Source organism: Osmerus eperlanus, chromosome 19 (assembly GCF_963692335.1).
Source record: "Osmerus eperlanus chromosome 19, fOsmEpe2.1, whole genome shotgun sequence".
In the NCBI taxonomy this organism is placed as follows: Eukaryota; Metazoa; Chordata; class Actinopteri; order Osmeriformes; family Osmeridae; genus Osmerus; species Osmerus eperlanus.
The window spans coordinates 7,919,289-7,940,844 of NC_085036.1; the positions used below are offsets into that span (position 1 = coordinate 7,919,289).

The 21,556-nt window shown below is 47.9% G+C and overlaps 1 protein-coding gene across 3 annotated transcripts; it reads right to left on the bottom strand.

Annotated features, from left to right (window-relative positions):
* Positions 1–64: 64 nt before the first annotated feature.
* Positions 65–20,967, bottom strand: shroom1 (shroom family member 1). 3 transcript variants are annotated; one of them, XM_062485250.1, is made up of 8 exons: positions 20,762–20,967; positions 6,549–9,301; positions 6,350–6,402; positions 5,424–6,038; positions 4,707–5,312; positions 4,180–4,291; positions 3,738–4,010; positions 65–2,729 (listed from the first exon to the last, which is right to left on the bottom strand). In XM_062485250.1, exons 2-8 carry the CDS (start codon positions 9,171–9,173, stop codon positions 2,475–2,477), a joined length of 4,539 nt encoding a protein of 1,512 aa, XP_062341234.1. In that variant the 5' UTR covers positions 9,174–9,301; positions 20,762–20,967; the 3' UTR covers positions 65–2,474. The 3 variants fall into 3 exon arrangements, with proteins under 3 accessions (XP_062341234.1, XP_062341233.1, XP_062341232.1); XM_062485249.1 differs by having other exon boundaries at positions 4,707–5,309; positions 6,320–6,402; XM_062485248.1 differs by having other exon boundaries at positions 6,320–6,402.
* Positions 20,968–21,556: the final 589 nt, after the last annotated feature.

The following is a 21,556-nucleotide window of genomic DNA, read 5'->3' on the forward strand; positions in this document are numbered from 1 at the left end:
AGAACGTGTCGTATTCTAAGAGAAGCTCGATCAAAACGATGAAAAAGCCACTGCTAGAACACCGGGAAGTGAAGAACCTTTAATTTATTCACAATATGACATGGAATTAAAAACTCCAAGCAAAACACTTGAGCACACTCTCAACAAACGACACATGGGCTACAATACAGTAAGATAGTAAAAGTAAGTTCAAATTTTGAAACATCCATAGTGCTGTATCCCAAGCCTGGGATTGATTGAAACCAAAAGCAGGCATTCTTCACTTGGTTCTCTCAATATCAGCATGCCATTCACAAATTCCCACCCCGACTAAATAAACAATCGAATTCCATTTCAAAACAACCCCGTTCTGTGATTTGTCTTGACCAAACAGGTTTTGACAGAAGATGTGATAAATGACACAATAGATATACATAACAGGAAATTATGATGAAAGCAGGAATGTGCTCCTTTGTTGGTAATAACCCGCCTCAGTGTATTGGTGTTTGGTGTGCCTTAGGAATTCCTCCAGGCCATAGGAACAACAGCCAGTCTCTGAGGCATCAAGGGTCCAACGCTCCTAACTTTACATGCTGCTCTAAGAACTAAAGCCAAAACAAACAGACATTTGTTTAGCAAACTGAAATGGACACGAGGTCTAAATCTCCAGAGAAATGTTTAGGGTGAGCTGTTTTACAGCAAACATGAAATATTTATGAGTTTGGAGATTTGTATAATGAAGCGAAATGTATTATGAAATCTTGCGTCAGATTTCATGGCAGGACACTCATTTGTTGAGCTGACAGTACACACTGTCTGCACAATTCTTGGGTTTTGATCCAAATCCACAAGATTGGTGAAAATATTTGAGTACATGAGCACATCCAGTCCATGGTAATATAATAACAAAGTGAGCAGTTAGTTGTATATTAATACAATGATTGTTGTACCCCAAACAAGCACCTCATGACCCACAGCAGACAAAAGGGAGCCGTCAGTATTACAGAACAGAATAGGGCTTGCCATTTTCACACACTGATCCTTCCACACAATACACATTCACAATAGAGTTTTTTCAGCATCAACAACAATGGTCAAATTCTTGATTCGACTGAATAACAAAATATACATTTACTGTGTATAATAGCAAAACGGAAAAAAGATCACATAATGCCATATCGTGCTTACAAAGGAAAGACATATTTTGAAGTTAAGAAGGTTTGCAGTTCCACATACAGAATTATTAACAAATCAGCAGAATATTTTATGAGGGCTTTTCCTGGGAAATTTTGAGATTTCCAAAACAGGAATTCTATTCACAAAGTTAAATTCACCATCTCTACTGACGAAGGCTTCAGAAAGGATCTTGCTAAAAGAGGTAGACAACAAATACAGATTAAGACACCTGCAGTGAAGTACTTGACTTTAATCCTAATTTCAAGTAGATTTTTAAATGGAAAGGATATGATGAACATGTAATCTGTAATAGAAATGTTTCCGTTTAATAGTCTCATTTTAAGAGGTTTGCTGCTTTTGTATGTAGAACGTTGTCAGAATTAAATAGCATTAGACATAATAGGTAATGATGAGCCCCCCAAAATGAAGAAATAAACTAAACATGATTCATACTGTTGATTGTGCTTATGTACCACTTCTCATACCAGATCAATAGAAAAAAAGAACATTGGGTACATTGGATTGATTAAGGTCTTGAGTTAAAAATTTGAGTTTGGAAATAAAACAGAAATGCATGTGCATGTTTACATATAAAAGTGCTTTTATCATTCACCTTTTTGGTCTCTATGTAGTGCCTTCATTAAAAAAAAATGCGTCAAAAATTAAAACAAAAGTTTTAATCCATTTCGAATGACATTAACAGAATACCTAGCACCCTCTTCTCTGACTAGTCTCCCTCACCAAGCTAAGAATAAAATACATGTTGGTGAGCAAAACCACCGTCAGGCCACAATACAATCTTAAAGCTTATATAGGTTTCCAGAGTTGCATGATATGATTGTATGACATGAAAGGGAAAACATGGACAGAAAATCCAGTGGAAAATGGTTAACATTAAATGTCCACACTGAAAACAATCCACGTCAGCACCCTTTAAAAGGCACACGTACACAGTCCTTCTAATATACATATAAAGTCAAGATGAACAGACGGAATCTATTGTCTCCAGAGATCCATGTGATTGTGCTGGAGATTTGTGGCGAGGGAGGCTGACCAGGGCTCAACGAAAGCCCAGGAAGTTGATGGACGGCTGGGGCAGAGCGCTGAGAGAGTGTAGGGGCCAGGGGGGTTGTGGGTAAGAAGATCCTCACAGGTGAGGAGAAGCAGAAAATGGAGGACCAAACTCTGGGACTAGGCAGCCCAGACTTGACAAGGAGTACGGGGAGGTCAAGACGCTACTTGAGTCAAGGACGGTGTGACTTGGTCCTGAGGCCCTGATGCTCCAGCAGAGAGGGGGTCTCCAGAGCTCCAGAAGCCCCTTACGGAGGCAGGCTGTTGAGGAGAGCTTCCAGCTGCTCCTCGCCCAGACGCTGCCTCTCCTCCAGGTCCTTCTGGCGGATCAGGAGCGACGCCTTGGTCTGGACAAAGCGGCGGTAGTCCAGGAGCTGCTCCGAGCTCAGCTGGCGAGAAAGGAAGGAGGACACGAGGTTCTCTCTCCGGTCCAGGTTGTCCTTCAGGTCTTTGGCGTCATCCCTCTGTTTGCACAGCAGGCGGTGACGGTTGTCCAGAGATTGCTGGAAGAGGTGAGAGAGAGAGACAGAGATGAGAACGAGAGTTACATTCGGGTTGAAGTGTTTTCTTTCGATGCCGTTAAACTGCGAAAACACCGCACCTCTGCACTTCAATTGTCCTAGCTCAGGAATCAAGGCCCTTCAGTGTGGCCAAAGGTTGCTAAATGATGAATTGTATTTTTTTCCTGTATCCTAGCATGACATTTGTAAACATCTCCCTTTTGGGACCATATTTTTACATTTGTTTTCCATTAGTCATTTGGTTGTGAGCTGTTGTTATGGTGAAATGTGATCTCGTAGATGCTCATATGTGTGCTCATGTGCTCATATTACACCGGAAAGATGTGCAATATTTTATTTTGTCAACAGAGGGCAGGGCAGATACAAATCGCATCGAAACTGCACTGTGGTTTCGGTGACCCATTGTAAATACCACTGCTGATAACAGCAGAAAGCGAGCCGCAAACTGCTGCTCTTCGTGAAAGACACTCATCTTGAATTTCTAAGAAATCATCTAACAATTTGATGAAATGTCTACATATTTCATGCCACCATAAAACTACACCCAAAAATGATTACTTTGGTAGTGGTGCCAAGTTAATACACTCTAATGTGAATGGACCATCAAACATAAAAAAAAATAATAAAACCACATCAAATGACCATTACAAAGCTTTGCCAATGTCAACAAAAACAAACATTCTCTTATTTACTCAACCTAAATTACCCCACACCATTCCCAACATATCTTCCAACTGATATGAAGCAATTGCTCAGATTGCCCAGGGCTCAGGCCAAGTTGTCCTTCGACTTTCAAACCCAGTACAGTGTGTTTGCCAGTACAGAGCAAACAGCTCTGTGATGTGGAAGGCAGCCTAAAAGCACTGACACTACACAAGCCAAAGCAGCCATTTTGTTTGCCAGCATGCCACCCTACCACAATTCCCCCTATAGCAAACTGTTATTACTGGACTGAATCACGGCCATTCAGCCAGTCGTTCTCCCCTGTACCTTCTCCTCAGCGTCGGTGTGTTGATCCACGGTGCTGAGGGCGTTCTGGACGCGGGCCAGCCTGGCGGAGAGGCACAGCAGCAGGCTGACCACCTTCTCCAGGTCCCCTATGAAGAGGGCGTACCTCTCCATCTCCATGGGCTGACAGCGCTCCTGGACCAGGGCCTCCACCGCCCGGCCCCGCAGCCCGTTCTCCCCCAGCTCCAGCTGCAGGGCCTCCCGGCCCTCCTCCAGGCCACGCAGGCGCTCCTCGATGCGGGCCATCACCTGACGCTGTCGGGGGGAGAGGGGGAGGAGCGGGCGACGAAGAGGGTTTTGATAGTGCTTGTGCGTATATACGCGTGTGTAAAAACAGCCGTTCACATTTGGTTCATTTAGCGGGTGTCTTTATCCAAAGCGACAAGCAAACTGTGCAGCGAAGGAGAGATGGCGCAATGCTCACCTTCTTCTCTGTGATGTCAGTCTTGTCCTGAACCTTAGGCTCAGGCTGGGAGTTCTTGTCGGGAGTGGGGGAGGAGGAAGGAGGCGGCTGAACATCATCCACTGTTCCAGAGCTGAAATCAAACAGATACATTTTCACACGGAACTGGACTTCCCTTGACGAAACATCTTAAGCTGACCACACACAGAACGGTGTGTTTGTTAAAACAAACAGGTCAATCTGTAACAATCCTCCACCTGGCCTTTCCCGCCATGATTTTGTGCTCTGAATCACTGATACCTGCTAACAGCTGTAAAACCTGTCCAGCTATGATCCTTTAAATCATTTTAGACTGAACTGAACTGGACTGTAACTGGACCACTTGTTAGAAACCAAAACCAACGTGTGGTGATGTAACAGTAATGGAGCACCAGCACTGCACGTCTCTGGCCAATCTGAAACCAGTGGAATGTAACTGAGACTCCATGGTCTAATGGTGAACCACATTAAGGGGCCAGTATAGCGTATCTGGTAAGCCGATAGATCACCTGTCTCCCGCCTCTTTCTTCTCTTGCTTCTTCTTATAGTGCTCCTCCATCAGAAGAGTGTCCTCCGACAGCAACTGCTCCATGAGCATCAAGGCCGTCTTTCGATTGGTCAACGGGTACAGGACCCGGGCCAGCGATTGGTCGGCGGTGACCACTTCTTCCACAAGCTCCGCCCACCTCGGAACCTCCGCAGCCGGAGTCTTCTCCGCGTTGTCCATCTCTCCCTCAGGACTTTCCTCCTCCCTCTCCTCCTTGGCGTCAACCCCGGGGTGCTCCGCCTCTTCCTCTGCCTCTGCCTCTCCCTCCACACAGGTGTCCGTGTCAGGGGCTGGAGGGGTGGAGGGCGTAGGGGGTTCGCTACCCTGCTGTGCAGGGGCTGGGAGTGAGGACTCTCCCCCCGTCGCTCTGTCAGACAGGGGAGGGATCTCCTCGTCCTCCGTGCTGGAGCTCCCTGGCTCCGGCAGGACGATCCACAGAGAGGGGTCTGTGGTGACGCCGCAGCTTAGAGACACTTCCTGGTTGGTGTCGGGGGGAGGAGTCTCGCTGGGCTCGTCCACAGACTCTTCTCTCCCCTCGGTGGTCAAAGACGGGGTCATCCTCAGTCTGCTATTAACAAACATAGTACACGAACAGACGATAACCCCATTATACCGTCTGTTAAGCAAAGTACAATCTGTCAAAGAGTTATACGACAAATCACTTTTCATCGTCTCTTACCTAGAGCAGGGCTTGCTCTCAGAGGGCACCTGATGATGGTGATGGTAGTGAGACGGGACAGGAGAAGAGGCCTTGACCTCATTCTCACTGGGCTCCTGGCCTCTTGAGGTTGGCGGGACCGCATCCTCGCTGGGAGGCCCTGTGGTCGCTATGTCGGCTAAGACAGTAGGGCCCAAGCCACTCGATCTCGGAGAGTCAGAGTGGGCTCTGGTCCGAGAGGAGGCACCGGATGAGGGCGAGGTGGACCTGCTGGAGTTCCTGGTTCCTCTAGTCACTGAAAGAGGTTCCTCCTCATTGCAGAACTGCGGCGCAGAATGCTGCTTGAAGAGGGGCTTCCTCCATCCATGATGGATCTTCTCCGGTCGCTGTGTGGTCTGTTCCGGTTCCCCTCTGAAGAACACCTTCTCCTGGCCTGGTCCGGAGGGCCGGCTCTGGTAGAGGTCCAGCTGCTCGGAGCTCTGGCTGAGGACGGAGGGCCTGGTGACCTTGGAAACCCCCAGCTCCTCCATGGACTTGCCCCTCGGGGCCGTCACCCTGATCCTCTGACCCGCTGGAGGGGCCTCCGGCACCGGGTCGGGCCTCGACAACACTTCCTCTTCTGCTGTTCTCTGGAGGCTGATGGCACAACACACACACAGATCAGAGTGCTGTATGTACAGTGGCACTGTCTATGAGACTGTGTGTTCCCTCTCCTCCCTCTGGGCATTATGAAACAAATGTGTTTGATGGCAGATGTCTCTCTGAGTCTATCTTTTTTTTTTACAAGCTTGGTTTGCTTTCAAAAATAGTTGACATCATAAACATTAGGTCTGGATATAAAACAGCTTCAATGTAAGAACAGCTTGGATGTAAATTTCATGTCAAACTGGCATGCAGTAATGTGTGAAGGAGTTTACTTCCTCTCTTCCCCTGTCGGACTGACATACCTGGAGGTCTCCACAGAGCTAACCGGTGAGGGATCATTCACACGGTTTGGATTCTGCAGCAAAAAACACAAATTAAGATCATATTCAATATAAATGGCATTGGTCCATGCCTTCGGGTACATTCCAGTATTGAAAACATGCTGTTCCACAGTGCAGATATTTGTGTACATTGATAGTGACTAGTGCTGTTGTGTCTCACCTGGAATATGTGTGGGATTGAGGTGGATCTGTTTCTGAAGAACTCAGGTGCTTCCTGCTGGTCTAGTAGACTCTCTACTGAGGCAGACATGCCCTGAGGTGGGCTGGGCTTGTCTCTCCAACTGGACAGGTGGGAGGGGCTACTTGATTGGCCAGAGCTGGACTGGGCGGAGCTGAACTGTGCATACCTGATGGAGCTGGAGGAGGAGTCCAGGATGCGGCCTGCAGAGAGGGGTCTGTGGAGGTTCTTCTTGGGGCATTTACTCCCAGAATCCTGAGGCCTGGGGCACCAGTCGGACGGCTTCCCCGCTGTGGAGTTCCTCTGGCTGGGGGCAGTTGGGACTTGGGGGGCTGGCTGCTGGGGCTCTGCCACCTTTTGGCCGGTCTTGCGCTCCATGTAAGCCACCAGGGCTGTGTGCTGGAGGTGCTTCAGGGTGCTCTTGGAAATGCTGGATGCTGATAGGGCCCTTCCTCTGGTCTCAAACATCTGTCTCCTGGCAGCCACCAATCCCTGCTCTCCGTGCTCCTCCTGGCCTGACAGAAGGCCCTCCCTCTCATTTCCCAGGGAGCGGCAGGCGGCGTGGGAGGGGCCGTCTCCGAGCTGGTTGAGGTTCTCAGGTTCCGAGTAGCAGAGCTTCTTCTGCTCCTGAGTCAGGCGCTTCCTGCCTCCGATGCGAGCCACCTGCGGCTGGGCCACATTCACGGGCCTCGCGTTCTCCTTCTTGGCCTCCTTCGCGCTCTCCCGCTCCGGCTCGGTCCCCTCCTCCCTCGCGGCCACCCTCTCGGTCCCCTCGGCGTGGGCGAGAGGCGGAGGGAAGGTGTGTGCGGACGTTTCCGAGTCCTGTGGGGAGGTGTCGGAGTGGAGCACGGTGGGCCTGAGCTCTGGTCTCGGTCTGACTCTGTGGGGCCAGGACAGCTGAAGGTCCTTCCTCTTGAAAGAGGTCTCCCTGAGGACCTTGGGCTGGGCATCCTTCAGCTTCTCCTTGTAGTACTTCTTGAAGGAGTCGTCCAGGGTGTTGCAGGGGTTGGAGCCGACGACCACTCCTCTCTCCTCCTTTGGCACCTCCCCCTGTGGTCTGTCACTACCGCTCACAGATGCCTGGCTGTCCTTTTTGGGCTTGGGGGCCACCCTGCTTGCTCCAGTCAGGTGGTACAGGAGAGGAGTGGTTTCCTTGTTGATCCTATCACTCGCCACATCTCCCGCCGCATGTCTCCTCCCCTTCTTGCCCTGATCCTCTCTCGTGTGCTGATTGGGCTGCTCCGCTACTGGGGGCGGGGCCATCTCCTGAATGTGGGAGGAGTTCGGGAGGGTGGATGGTGGTGGGGAGTTGTCCTCTGGGCCGCAGTAGAAGATGGGGTGGTTGCTGCTGTGGTGCCTGCTTCTGTCCCTACCCTGGCTTTTAAGGCTGGGCTCTGAAGCGTCGAAGCTACGAGGGACTAGTGAGTTTGGAGAACCAGAGTTCTCCTCCTCTTGGCTCTGTGTGTTCGTGAGATGCTCCAGCTCATCGGTGGTGCTGTCTGGACTGGCCGGGTGTCTCTGATGCGGGTTCCTGAGCGGATTATTGTCAGGGGTGCTGTGCGAACGTTCCCTCTCCTTCTCCTTCTCCTTCTCCACCAGCCTGTGGATTTCCACCACAGTGGAGCCCCCGCTTCCTGCTTCAGACACACAGGGAGACACGTTCCTCAGACCAGACTCTGACGACACGCCGGTGACAAAGTAGAACTGGCCCTTGTGTTGGATACTGCTGTTGATCAGGTTCTGAGCCACGTGCCACGGGCTAACCGACTCCTGCAACAGCGACCTGTGGTTCACATACGCCCTCTTGCGATCAGCCTCAAAATGGCCGCCGCCGCCGCTGGTCTGTTGTTTATGTTTCGGGTGCTCAGGCTGACTTGCGCCTCGAGGAGGTGATCGGCTTAAGATGTTTGCTGACTTCTGCTGCTCAGAGCTCTTATCCATGTTGTCTGGGTTCAATGGGTCTCGGTGGTAGGGTTCAGAGCCTTGCCAAGCGTAGACTAGGTCAGACCTGAGACCGCCCGCCTCTGGATTAGCCGTCTGGCCTCTCTGAGCCTGCCGCTGGGCCTGGGGGCCTTGCTGGCCCTCCGGACCATGATGGACCCTGCTGTTCTCCAGGTTCCTGGTGGTGATGTAGCTGTCCAGGCGGGCTGGCGGAGGAGGGGGAAGCGGTGGAGGTACCCGGGAGGGTTCGTCCTGGTTACAGTACTGTTTACCGAGGAAGCCATTGCCGCTGTTGTCGTTGTGGTCGCCACCGTGGCGGTACTGCTTCGAGATGGCCTCCACCGAGCGATAGAGCTGATCCATGCTCCTGGCGTCAGACTGGAGTGCCTGGCTGGGGTTGTAGATGGCTTTTACATACTTGAGGTCGGCGTAGTGGTGGTAGCTGCTCGGATGGAGGTCGTCGGGAAGGAAAGGAGAGGGGTAGTCGGGGGCGTTCGAGCCTCCCGAGAAGGAGCTGTAGGCGGAGTCTCCTTTGCCGTGGTGGTGGTGGGTGAACTGGTCGATGCTGCTGCTGGACTTGGCGGGGGAGAGCCGGCTGACGGGCAGGCTCAGGGGGTGCAGGTCCAGGTTGTTCATCCTCTCAAAGTGGAAGTTGTAGGAATCCATCTGGGTGTGGCTACGGAGGCGGGGGGGACCATGCAGGTGGAAGGGGAGACTCTCTGATACATTCAGCCGTCTGTCTCGTTTAACTCTGGGCACTCAGGTCATTTTCGCAGCGATGACGTCACTGATTCCTGGCAGAGGAACAAACACACACGGATGAGATATTATCAAGGAAAACGACAAAGTGGAAATGCTCCACTTACGTCCCCCCTGAAAAATGGGAGGTGTTGAAAAGCCACTGAGAATTGTCATTCTATGCCAGTGAAACTTCCAAGGAAATGAGCCATACTGTACACAACTCCACCTCCCCCAGCTTGGCTGTGCTGGCAACTAATAATATGTTTGTGTTTGATTCTCAACATGGCATGTCTATTGAGTCAACAGCAATCACAGCTGACAGGCCAGACCCCAGGTCCTGCAAATAAGGGATGGACTTAGCATTGGCCATGCATGTTAATAGTGAGATAAGATATTTAAAAACCTTTAGCAAAACGAATTCCCACACTAAAAGTGTTATTGGTACTCGATTTCTTTTGGGATCAAACATTTAGCAGCCTTTAGAGTAAGACGCCTAATTAGATAGCTGAAGTGCACATTGCAGTGAACCAAAAATGTCTGGAATTCTCCATCAACCTCGCAGAAATATTTGAGGATTAGTCATATGACAACGGTTTAATGGATTATACAGCATTGTGGCACAGAGTGTAACGCTGGGCTGGCTTAGTCCATCAGGAAACCAGCCATGCGCAACCACTGAACTTGGGGTATGTACATACAAGACAAGGAAGGCTAAACAGATCAATCCAAGATAAAACCTAGTGACTGACTTGAGGGGCAGAAAAGCTTTTTGCCAGTGTGAGATGTGTTTAGAAGAAGTATTGCTTAAGAAAATGAGTTACTCTACATCTCCTTGAGTCCAGACATTGACCCGTGTACCGTTGCTTTAACACGTACACGTATTTCCTCAGCAAGTAGTAGTAATGGTGGTTATATAGAGGTTAACCACACAGTGGATGCAGGGTTCCAGGCCTGCATTGCAAGGTCTTGTTTCTCCATGCATACCTGTCACGCACACAGAAAGGTCAGTGTAGCCAAAAACACCAAAAACAACCAGCTATTCTGTCCTTTATGCTGGACAGGTTTGGTTACCTCAGAGTATATGAAACTTTCTGTTTCAGTATGTACTACCTGCAGGATAATTTTTCCAGATAGCTCTGCCAACATCAAATCAATGCACTTGTGTTGGGGAAACTAACTGCTGGCAGCAAAGAATGAAACTGATAAAAAAAGACTGGTAAAAATCAGATAACAAACCCCCACCTGTTCTATACATCATTCTTCTCGGAACTGAAAGTGCCTTTCTGACATTTCTCCCCAAATGTGCTTTTTAAAATCGTAGAAATATATCATAGTAGTTCAGAGAACAAACTGAACTATGCAAGACAGAAATACTAGAAAATACTGTGTAAATGCGGTCGGCCTTCCTTAAAGGGGGTTTCCACATTTTCGTTGAGAGCTGTGTGGTTGTGTGAGAGCAGCTGCCAGGCCAGAGCCTGAGCACACTAGCTATCTGCCTGCCACCCTCACAGAGAGGCGCTCATGTGGAAGTGATGAGGAGGGGGACAGCCAGTGACAAAATGTACGGAGAGGAGAGAGGGAGACAGCCCCAGACCAACACACTCACACGCACACACGCTCGGCAGAGAGAGAACTCACCGTGGCGTTCAACTAAGCTGGTTTCCTGGATCAATGGTCACACAAAGACAAGACTCAAGGCTTTGCAGAGAAACGGGCGACGAAAGCAACTCACCGAAATCCTGTGAAAAGTTCAAATTCAACATTTCATTCCAGAAAAAGAGAGGGAAGTTCCAAGTGGGCACCACACGTCTAGATCAAGCAGGAGTCTGTGTATACATCTCATTGTGTACAGAAAGCAGGGCCCAAAAGAAATACACAGGAGGTGAAATCAGAGGAGACTTCCAGAGTGTCCTCTTCCCCCAGCCTGGACCCTGGCTGCCTCTGACGTCCTCCTGGCCCTCGCACAATGAGCTCAACGGAGGGAATATTTCAATGCAGATATCTTGTGCCGTCTGAGCACAAAAAAAGGAGAGAAAAAAGAGAAAGAGAGGGCCCTCGCATTCCTGCCTAGCTTCAAAGAAAGACAGGGCCCGGGCGTCATTCATTCCCAGGGTCCTCGGCACATGGAGACAAGCCAAACGGCAGGGGTGGGTGCTCTCTCCCTCTCTCTCTCTCTCTCTCTCCCCCCCTACTCTCCCTCTCTCTCAGCCCAAACACTCACAAAGACAGACAGAGACCCCCCCTCTCTATTACCTCCCCTCCCTTCCCCTCTACCACAAGGCCCAACCACCCAAACACGGGTCTGTGTCGGAGAAGCCTTGAGCTTGAAGGAGATGTGGGATAGTTCTGTGTAAAGAAGAGAGGATTCTCCTTTTAGCTCATTTACAACCCGCTTCCATGTTCTCAACCGGACAGGGTTGGTGAAGGAGATGTACAGAAACACAAGAGTTATGCTGCCACTTGGCTAAAGTTACATTATGTTATAGGAATTAAGGTATAGCTTTACCTGACTGCAACACAACCTGTTTGACTTTATCTTATGGCAGTACACCGTTTTTTGTAGACTTCGCTTAGTGTTTCAGTAAGATAATAGATCGCCTGGAAACACTTTAAATTGAGGTGACATTCGATCACATATTTGTAACACCGTAGGCTAATTACTGTTCAGGTAATCAAGTAAGCACTTTCCGAGTATCAAACAAGGAGAAAAGGCACAGGTCTCTGTTACAGTAAATGACTTGGTTGCGGTTCTTCAAGTTCTGGACAGGCCCTCTATTGTGGTTGTTGTTGCTGCTGTTAATGTCACCTCTGTGCTGCCACCTCCACCTGTCAGCCAACAGGGTGAAACACAAAGCCCTCAGGGAGGGGCTGACAACCAGTTCGACCGACACACCTTGTAGAGCCAAACTGCTGAATCTGACACATAGCTGTTGTATAGATTAGAAAATGCTCATATGCTTAACCGAATCCATGTCTTGTGAATCCATGGCGGTAACTGCTATTTGCGCTCGTCCCATTTAGAGCAGACTTGGAGAAATGGAGTCTGCCTCGTCACTTCTGCACGGCAGCCATTCCCCCATTAGGGAGGGAAAACTATTTCAAGGAGAGGAGAAGTGTGTGTTTACAAATAGATTATTTGAAAAGGAGTAGAAGGAGCAGTCAGGGTTTCATCATGTCTGGAATGGGCGTTTGATTTGCAAGGCTAAAAAGCAGAGGTAGGGAGGGAGGGAGAGAGAGAGAGAGAGAGAGAGAGAGAGAGAGAGAGAGAGAGAGAGAGAGAGAGAGAGAGAGAGAGAGAGAGAGAGAGAGAGGGAGGGGGAGGGAGGTAGGAAGGGAGAGAGCGAGGGTGTTCGGAATTCCAAGTGTGCATATCGAGGCTTTCATAGGTGCTTATGTGCACTGGCATGACCTCCATTGTGCAGCCACGAGACCAGACCACCAGCGGCTGGCCTCGCCGTACAGGACCCACTGTACTGCTGATGTCATCGGGGCCCACCATCCGAGTAAGAGCATGAGGGCTAATGATGAGGTCCACTTCAGGCCAATGAGATCAACGGACCCCTGGTGACTTAAGTGAAGCAGAGCAGAATACCTGGTGTCGGATACAGCTTCAGAAGAACAGAGAGATAGAGAGAAAGAGGGAGGGAGGGAGCGGGAAAGAGAGAGGGGGAGAAGGAAAGAGATACACAGACTGAGAATGCATTCTTGACGAGGACTTGACCCCCCAGTCCCAGGCACTAATGACTGAGAGAACGTCACCAGCGACACCGATCAAACAAACGTTGAGGAAAGTCTTTTTGAAAAGGTGGAAGGGGGAGAGTGTTTGCGCACAGACAAAGAAAGGAGCTGGGAAGAGTAATGTGACCATGCAGTATTCAGACCAATGTCCACAATCCCTGGGTGACCGTGAAAAGTCGACATGGCCCAATTGTACCTGAAGAGGAGGATGATACGCGGTTACCAGCCAGCCAAGCTGAGTTGTTGACCACCAGAACAAAATTGACAACTCCATTTCACCTAGATAAAACCTGCTAAAAAAATTCGAAATTACTTTTGTGTAGTAGTTGATATTTAACTTATTGGATACACAAGACTCATTTTGGAACACTCTGAACTATAAAAATACCCCAGTTAAGCATTGATATACTGTCAGGGCTAGCACAGGTCAAACATTAACCTAGCGAGCATCATGACTCAGAACATGAGGCTGAATCACGAAAAGGCCTCTCCACACATAATGAACATCTTATTACTCTCAAGCGGTCTCAGAGAAACAATTACTTTTGAATCTAGGACCCCCCAGGGGCCAAACCACAGATATATGATACACCAAAGACTTTGGGGTTAAAATAGATATCTCTGAACTCTACACAGACAATATATAATACGCTGCAGGCCATATTCTGTGTGTTTATTCAGGGTCACAAACTAGCTATTCCATTCTCTGGCTCCGTGAGTCTGCATGTTCCAAGTGGGCAATTCAGCAGGGCACATATCCACCTGAGGAACAACAGTATCTTCCACACCAGCTCAATGTTCTCACTTTAACAAGACCCAAACCAGGCCTTCGAGGTCAGGTTCCTTCTTCAGGCTAAAGTCCTGACAGCATCCCCCCATATGAACTGTAGAAGAGCCACCTTATGCAACACGGCAGGGCGACACAGGCAGTCTCCGTGAGAAAGCACACCGTGGAATGTGTGAAAGGAGAGAAAGCACCACAGGATGTGCTGGACAAACAACCGAAAACAATTGACCCACTTCCTACGAGGAGGCTAATGTAGGCCTTTTTTCCACAGTAGTCTTTGAATGTTTTTGCAATATCTCCCATGGCTTTCTGCTTTCTTGGCTGGCTTTTAATATGCTAGGCTATCTTTCTGTCTGGCAGTCTCTGTCTGGTTGTCTCTCTGGCGAGATAGGGGACCCCATACACCTGGAAACACATGACCAATTATTTGGAGACTTGTGTCTTATATGGTTGCCTCTGGTCAATAATGTGGCCTTCGGAACAGAAGTTAAAGCTCTGCTAGCTTGCTTGGTAGCAGTCTCTTGGTAGAGTGCCATAGAGAACACCAGGCAATCCCCTGTTCGGGGGCCCCACAGAGTACACTGGCATTGTCCTGAACTGTGCCTGCCCCATCCAAGGAATTACACTGTGCATCTGAGTGGTCAGCAACTGTTCATGGAAGGGCATTTCACTGTTGTACAGACATAGACGAGCCAATTGGAAAGTTACCTCACACCAACAACCCTATCTGTCAGACTATATCTTTAATACTTTGAAATTGATCTTTATACGACTGTGGGCTTTGTGGGAGCCAAATAATAAGGGAGAGGCTTAATTTCAGTGTGCTATCTTACCTTGTCAAAATGACAGCTAGCATAATAGATTGTGTATAATAGGTTTTCACAGTTCCATTGTCAGTGCAGAGATTGGAGTGGGCCCAGGAGGGCCCTTAATAGGAGGCTTTTAAGATAATGATTTGGTGTATCAAGGTCATGTGTTGGTCTATTTCCAACAACCTGTATTCACACTACCATGTCCTTATCTCAGGTGGTATATTCCAAAAAATCAGGATAAGGATTGTTCTCTGCTGTCGCTAAGTAAGGGAAGGTAATGCAACATGTTGGACTTTGTAGAGATAGAGGAGCCCAACGTACACAATGTGATGTACAAGATCAGGCTCTGTGTGTGTGTGTGTGTGTGTAGGTGTGTGTCTGTGTGTGTGTGTGTGTGTGTGCGTGTCCCATAGGAAAACAGCGAAACAGGTGACAGCCTCCGGTTGGCATGGCGATCTTTGTCAGAGTGTCAGGTGGCATAGCATGCCTGCATGGCACTCTTAACAGTCCAGGCAATTATACGCAGGTAGGAATGCGTGAGATAAGCAGGTAGGTACGCAGGCAAACAGGGCGGGCAAACAAGACTAGCACATTCTGTGTTATGTCATGTGGTTCTGTCAGCCATCTTATCTCCACCAGGAGATGGGAATACAAACAGCGGCTTGGCTTAGGCTTCAGTTATTCACCTCTCCCTGTGTTCACCTCTCCTTCTGGCTAAAACAAGGTGTTAGTCTCTTCCACTACAATACACAGATCCTTGCTTATCTCACAGGTCTTGATTATATCAGAAGGACAAAGTTTGTCTACGTATTTATATTATAATACGCGTTATGTAAGGTTTCAAGTCTTTTCACTGGGCAAATTAAGTACGTTAAGTGCCAGATGAGCGGTTGCCAATGTAAGGCTGGCAGGGATCAACGATTGCGCTTTTGGGTGCACAGAGTGTGCACCCAAAAGCTTGTGTGCACGAGTTTATTGGAACATACCACACAATAAGCACCACCTCCGAACCTGATGACTCTCAACCCCCTTCCTCTCCCCACCTTCACTTTACTCTCACATAAAACCAACTAAATTACGGGTACTATGGTTATATTCATCCTAACATTGTTACTGTCTTTATGACATAATGTCTCTACTCTTGGCAAACTATGACACACAATGAATTCATACGTCTCTGCTCTCAATGGCATTGGCCAAAATTCCTCAGGACTCATAAGATCTCAATGGACGAGTGACCTTGCAAGGTCCATATTCTTATCACGGACAACCTGTGAAGAGATCCACCTTTCGCCCCACTTCAGTTCGACACGTCGCTCCATTACCTCATGCTCCCTGTTGGGAAAACATTTACGCAGTGAGAATCACAAAGTCACCAACCTCTCTGGAAGACACGCATGCTGACATCATGTCTGGCCCACGGAGACACCCTGGACCATGTTACCTGTGCAACAGTGAAAGGGCCCATCTGCTCGGAAACTATAATCCATGCCATAATATACGATGTGCTTTTGACAAACATGAAAGGACCGACAGACAGGGAACCGGACACGTTGGCCCAGGCTTTGTGTTGGGGCAACAGCAAGGCCTCTGTCGGAAACATTTGCCTGCTCTTGCAACATATTTGAATTGCAAAACAACACCACTGACAGAGAGGCTGTCGGGAAAAAACGGGCCGAATGTAGGTTACTTCCCTTTTGACACTAAGGTGGCTTTCATTGAGATTATGTGAATACTGGCGTGCGTCATTCCTGACCTTGTATAATAATAATAATTGTATGGCACTCTAATTGCACTGTTGCTTGTGTTAAATCCTCATTCTCCATGTCAGGTCTTACCAGTCCTCAAACGTTTTCGAGACAGCGTTCCTGTTCTTCCTACGCTGTCTCAGTTTAAAGTTACGAGAGGTCTGTAAAAGTTGTCCATGGGTCACGCGGCAATGATCAGGACTAAGCAGGGATTCTGGAGTTCTCAGTGAGCTGCTGTTACCTCAGTGCTTACCTCCTCCCTCCCTCGCTTTCTCCCTCTCCCTGCTCTCCCTTTTCCCCTCACCCTCGCTACAGAACGGAGCCACAGCAGATCAGAAGACAAGACAAAGAACAACATGTGTCCTAACTACTCCCGCCCCCCCTGATACTTGATATTGTACGACGTCTGCTCCTCCGCGCAACCGTCACCTAGTGGAGCTCGTCTCGGAAACTTTTAATGGCTCCTTTAGAAAATCATATAATCAGCATCATTGTGAGGAGTCAAGCGATTTGTAATCTCCATTGTGCAGCCGCTCGCTGGCATGGCTAATGTCGGGGTGGTCACAAAGGGCACCTTTTAGAGCAGGTTCTCTCTGTCCCTCAGAGCAGAGCAGAGAGGGGCGGTGGAGGGCTTTGGGGGGCTGTGAAACCAAAGACACAAAGAGATTAAACTTCACCCTGCTTGGCTCTCCGGATTTGCCACAGCGCAATACTATCGGAACTTTGTAAACTGGATTGGCATGACATAGATATAAGAGGGAAGAGGAGGAAATATAGGTAGGACAGAGAGATAGAAAAGGGGAAACAGAGAGAGTCCAAAAAAGGCTAAAAAAAGGGAGCAGAATGAGGTTAGGAAAAGCATTTGGAGAGGGGGAAAGGAGGAAGAAAGAACTTGAGAGTTAAGAACGGAACACCGGGAAATTAAAATAACCGTAACTGTCAGGAAGAAGGTTTAAGGCTAATGGGAGCAGGCTAGCGAGCGTGGGGACCGGTAGCAGTGCCGCAAACAGGCTCCAGTCAGAACTGCTTGGTGGAGAAACACCGCTGGCGGCACAAGACCAAACACCCTGGTTGAAACCCTGCCGCCACTTACACCTCCCCTCATGTCAGCCTACTGTAAAGGCCTCCTTTTATGAGTTAATATGACAGCCATGTTACCTCAGCCTGGCCTACATAAGGTTTAGCTGACAGGGCTTCACGGAACACCTTTTCATCAGGGCCCATGAAACTCTAGCTACCCTGGATGGCCTGCTGGCAGCCTGGAGGGAAGTACAGTACAGAGCCTAGCCTCACACACCATGACTCTCCTGAAATGACAACGGCTGAGACAGGGTCTTTGTAGTCAAGGCTCTGTGAAAAAGAAACAATGTCCAGTTCCTTTTCCTCCCCAGTCTGTGTTCCTGGAGCAAAGTCATTGTTACTGAAGCAGGCAAAAAAACACGGCTCCCGTGTTGAGGGCATTTAAAAGTTTAGCCGATATCCCTTGGCTGGTCCTGCTTGACTCCTCACTTGTTCTGGAGGAGGTCAATCGCTAATCTTGCTAGTTCAACAGCGTTTATGAAACCCAAGCTTTCCATGCCTGTGCCTCGGGCTATGGTACTGGTTAGGGTCTCGCTTTCTCCAATCCATGTTTCGATCTATGTGAAAACTGAGGGGGAAGAAAAGAGGAATTGATTTACTCTATAGTCAAACCCTTTGGACATGACACGTGTCACATGACGCCCAGTTGTTCACATGATAAACGGTCCTGTAGGGTCACACAATAGCATGGGTGGGCTCCAAACAGACGAGACAGAACAATCTCATGACCATGTTCTCGAAGTCGCAGCCCATGCAGCCTAGGGCCCTGTGTTCTGGGCCTAGGGCCGTGAAAGATAACCCTGACAGGGCCTTTCTTCCCTCAGACCTTTCTATGGAAATACACAAAGGGCAGTCGGACCGACAGCTACACACAGCCTCTGAGTGATTGCCAAGTCTAGATACAATGGAGGTACTCGGGACAGGGGGTCTGCAAAGAGGAAACCAGATTAAAGGTGAGGAAAGGAGTCAGTGAGGATGTGTGTATGTGTGTGTTTGTTCTCAAAGAGACACTGCGCCTTTTGAGCACGGTGCCTTCGGAGATAGCTGTAGACGTTGGTATAGCTCATCCACGTCCATTCACAGCTACGAGTATCCATAATGCACACTGCCAAGCTGCCATGGAATGTCAGGCATTCTAGAATCCTCCAGCGGGCCTCAGCTATTGCACATTTCAAATTCCGGAATCCCGAATACACCCCTTCTTTTCCAATTCGACCGTTTCTTTTCGATGTCACAAGATATGACGCCCATGTGATCCATTCGGAGAAAACTTTACCTGCCCAGTCAGTATTTTCCGACTCTTTCCAGGAACTCACCTAACCTGCCCCTCCTAAGAGGTGTGACCTTTCTTATAACCTGATCGTTTCCTCCTTGTTGGACAACAGTTCCATCCAGGGTGTTCCCCTCTAAACAGCCACACACAGACCAGAACAGACCAGATACAAAAGAACATAAGACACGACATCTCAGCTGACCCGTACTGCAAATGCAGGTGTAGCTTATGAAACATATATGAATCCCTTGAAAGGAGCATCTGGATGTTACTGAGCAGAACCGAACTAGATGCCTACTCCCTTTCATAAACCTGCAGAGGCACCTTCCCCACACCTCTAACTGTTTGTAGCCAAACCAGTAAGTCATGACACACCACACCACACCACACCACACACACACCAATTCCTTTCACCAACACAAACACAGCCATAAACCCCGAGAGTGAACCAGAGTCGTTTTCCATATTCAAACATCAGGCCAGCCTTCATGTCAAACACATCCCTCTCTCAGATCAACTCCGTCACAGCAGTCCCTATTGTTAACCACTGCCGAGGCTTGATTAATTTCAGGCCAGCCAGAAGGTTCAGATTTCATCATCCGGCATCGGTTTACATGATCCCACTCCACTCTAATGTTTGACTTCTCTATTGTGACCCCTCTCCCATTTGTCCCGGAGATGAGAGGATTCATGGGGATCCACACATAAGCATACACACACGTGCTCATGTCATTCACCAACACAGGATCTGCCTAATGACATATCTGGGATGTTATCTCTGAGTCCAGTGTCATGATCAATGTCAACTGGTTCTCCCTCAATAATTTAGTTCACATATTGGCGTATAACCAAAGTACCATCACAGCCAATTTACCCAGAATACGCTACGGTATAAAATCACTTCCTGGTCTTAGTAGACAGCCCCATGTGATGCCCCAAGATAATTAACATGTGAGGCAGCACAGAGGAACCTAAAATCTGCTTGGGATAAGCGCATTAGATTCTTGGATAGGACTTTGGCTAAATGCTGAGCTTATGCATTGTAATAAGACATTTATAGAGAGACTAGAATGCTAAAATATGTGTGCAACATCCCTGTGTATGTGTGTGTGTTTGTGTGCGTGTATGTATTGTGTGTGTGTGTTCGTCCAAACACACTCTGTGGCAGACCTGTGGGTGTAGGACAGTAGCCTGGCCAGTGCTGACTCTGCCAGAGAGGACAGGGAAGGTAGTGTCCTCGCACTGCATGAGTGATTCAGTTTCAGCTATGGGACAAAACTCCAGTGTCTGGTTTCCCCCAAAACAACACAGGACAATGGTGTCGTTTTTATTCCCACTTTAAATTAAACATACTGAAGTCATTAGCCTGAAAGGGCCCATCTGCATTATTCAATCATCTCTAATGTGACACTCCTTCATAAATTTTTCTAAAACTGCGACAGGACATGCAGAAGAGACAAATTGCACATAGGCTACTGTATGCTCCCACCAAATTGCACATTCTAAATAAGCACTCACAAGATCACATATGCTATTTAATATGTGCAATCTGGATTAGCAATAATGAGTTCTAGGCGCGTGCATAAACATCCATCAAGACATCGTTAAGAGTTTGTTTTCATGTTCCTGACAGGTGAGAAACGCCTGTCCTTGGCACTATCCTTTATAGTTTAATTTACCACAAGCACATTGTCTACATACCCGATGATATGGCTATAAGGAATTAAGGTAACCTATTTAATGTTAACACAGCTCGACAATATTATTGAGATTATTTAATTTAGTGAATGAGTTCATTGATGCTGGCAACACACAATGTATAGCCTACAGCGACCATATATAAAATGTTCTAATTCTCAGCTTTACAGTATAAACAAATTTAAGAAAACATCTTTCATAATATTTTGGCTTTAATAACACTGCATATACACATACATAACACTTGACCAAAAAACTGCATAACTGATTTAATTGTTTTTAAAGCAAAATAAACGCCACCCCGCTACAAACCGTTGACAACCGAAACTGTATTGTTAAGCGATACTAATGCACCTGCCAAAGTCTACAAAGCCTACCTGGCTTCCTTCTCCTGGTAGCTGTCAGGGAACTCCTTGGATTGCTTAGGTGTGTTTTCGTCTTAAAATAAGACGCTGTATCATATCGATGTAACTATGTAAAAGAACACTTCATTATAACCATTGTTATTTAAAAAATATACACAAGCAACAGCGTAACCTTTCACTTCTGGGTACCTTGGCTCGGGAGGAAAGGGGATTCTGAAAGTTAACGCAACACCAGCCCAGCCAATGCACCGATAAGTAGGCGGAGCTTTCTTAACACTGTATGTCACAGCCCTAGTGATAAGAGAGGCTAACATTGCATTTTCATGTTCCTGCCGGGAATTACAAATAATAGGGGGAAGGTGACACTCTTTTACAATGAATTTTGTATTGGTAATTCAAGGACAAGCATACCTAAGCACACAATACTGACGGCGAGAACAAATATTTGTGGTCGTTAATGAGTGCTTAATATTTTGTGTTGAACTTTTGTGTTTTGGTGGTCTAAATACAGTTGATCATATGAACAATTGCAGCATTACATTACATTTATGCATTTAGCAGACGCTTTTATCCAAAGCGACTTCCAAGAGAGAGCTTTACAAAAGTGCATAGGTCACTGAACATAACAAGATAGCCCCAAAAATTGTGGGTAACCAAACATGAAGCATACATTGTGAAAACCAAATAGGTCCCAAAGGGAAGAACCATAAGAGCATGTAGTTAGACAAGTTACAATTAAACAGCATTGAACCTCAAAAGTGCAAGAGTGTATCTGTGGAAAAAGCAAGCAACAATAATATATTTCAC

Bases quoted from the DNA above. Each gene is read 5' to 3' on its own strand.
- shroom1 (XM_062485248.1), bottom strand. From the start codon at position 9,173: ATGGATTCCTACAACTTCCACTTTGAGAGGATGAACAACCTGGACCTG. The intron at 6,403-6,548 runs GTGAGACACAAC...TTTTTGCTGCAG, and splicing joins CAATCCCACACATATTCCAG to AATCCAAACCGTGTGAATGA. The intron at 4,292-4,706 runs GTGATCTATCGG...GTTTGATTTCAG, and splicing joins AAGAAAGAGGCGGGAGACAG to CTCTGGAACAGTGGATGATG.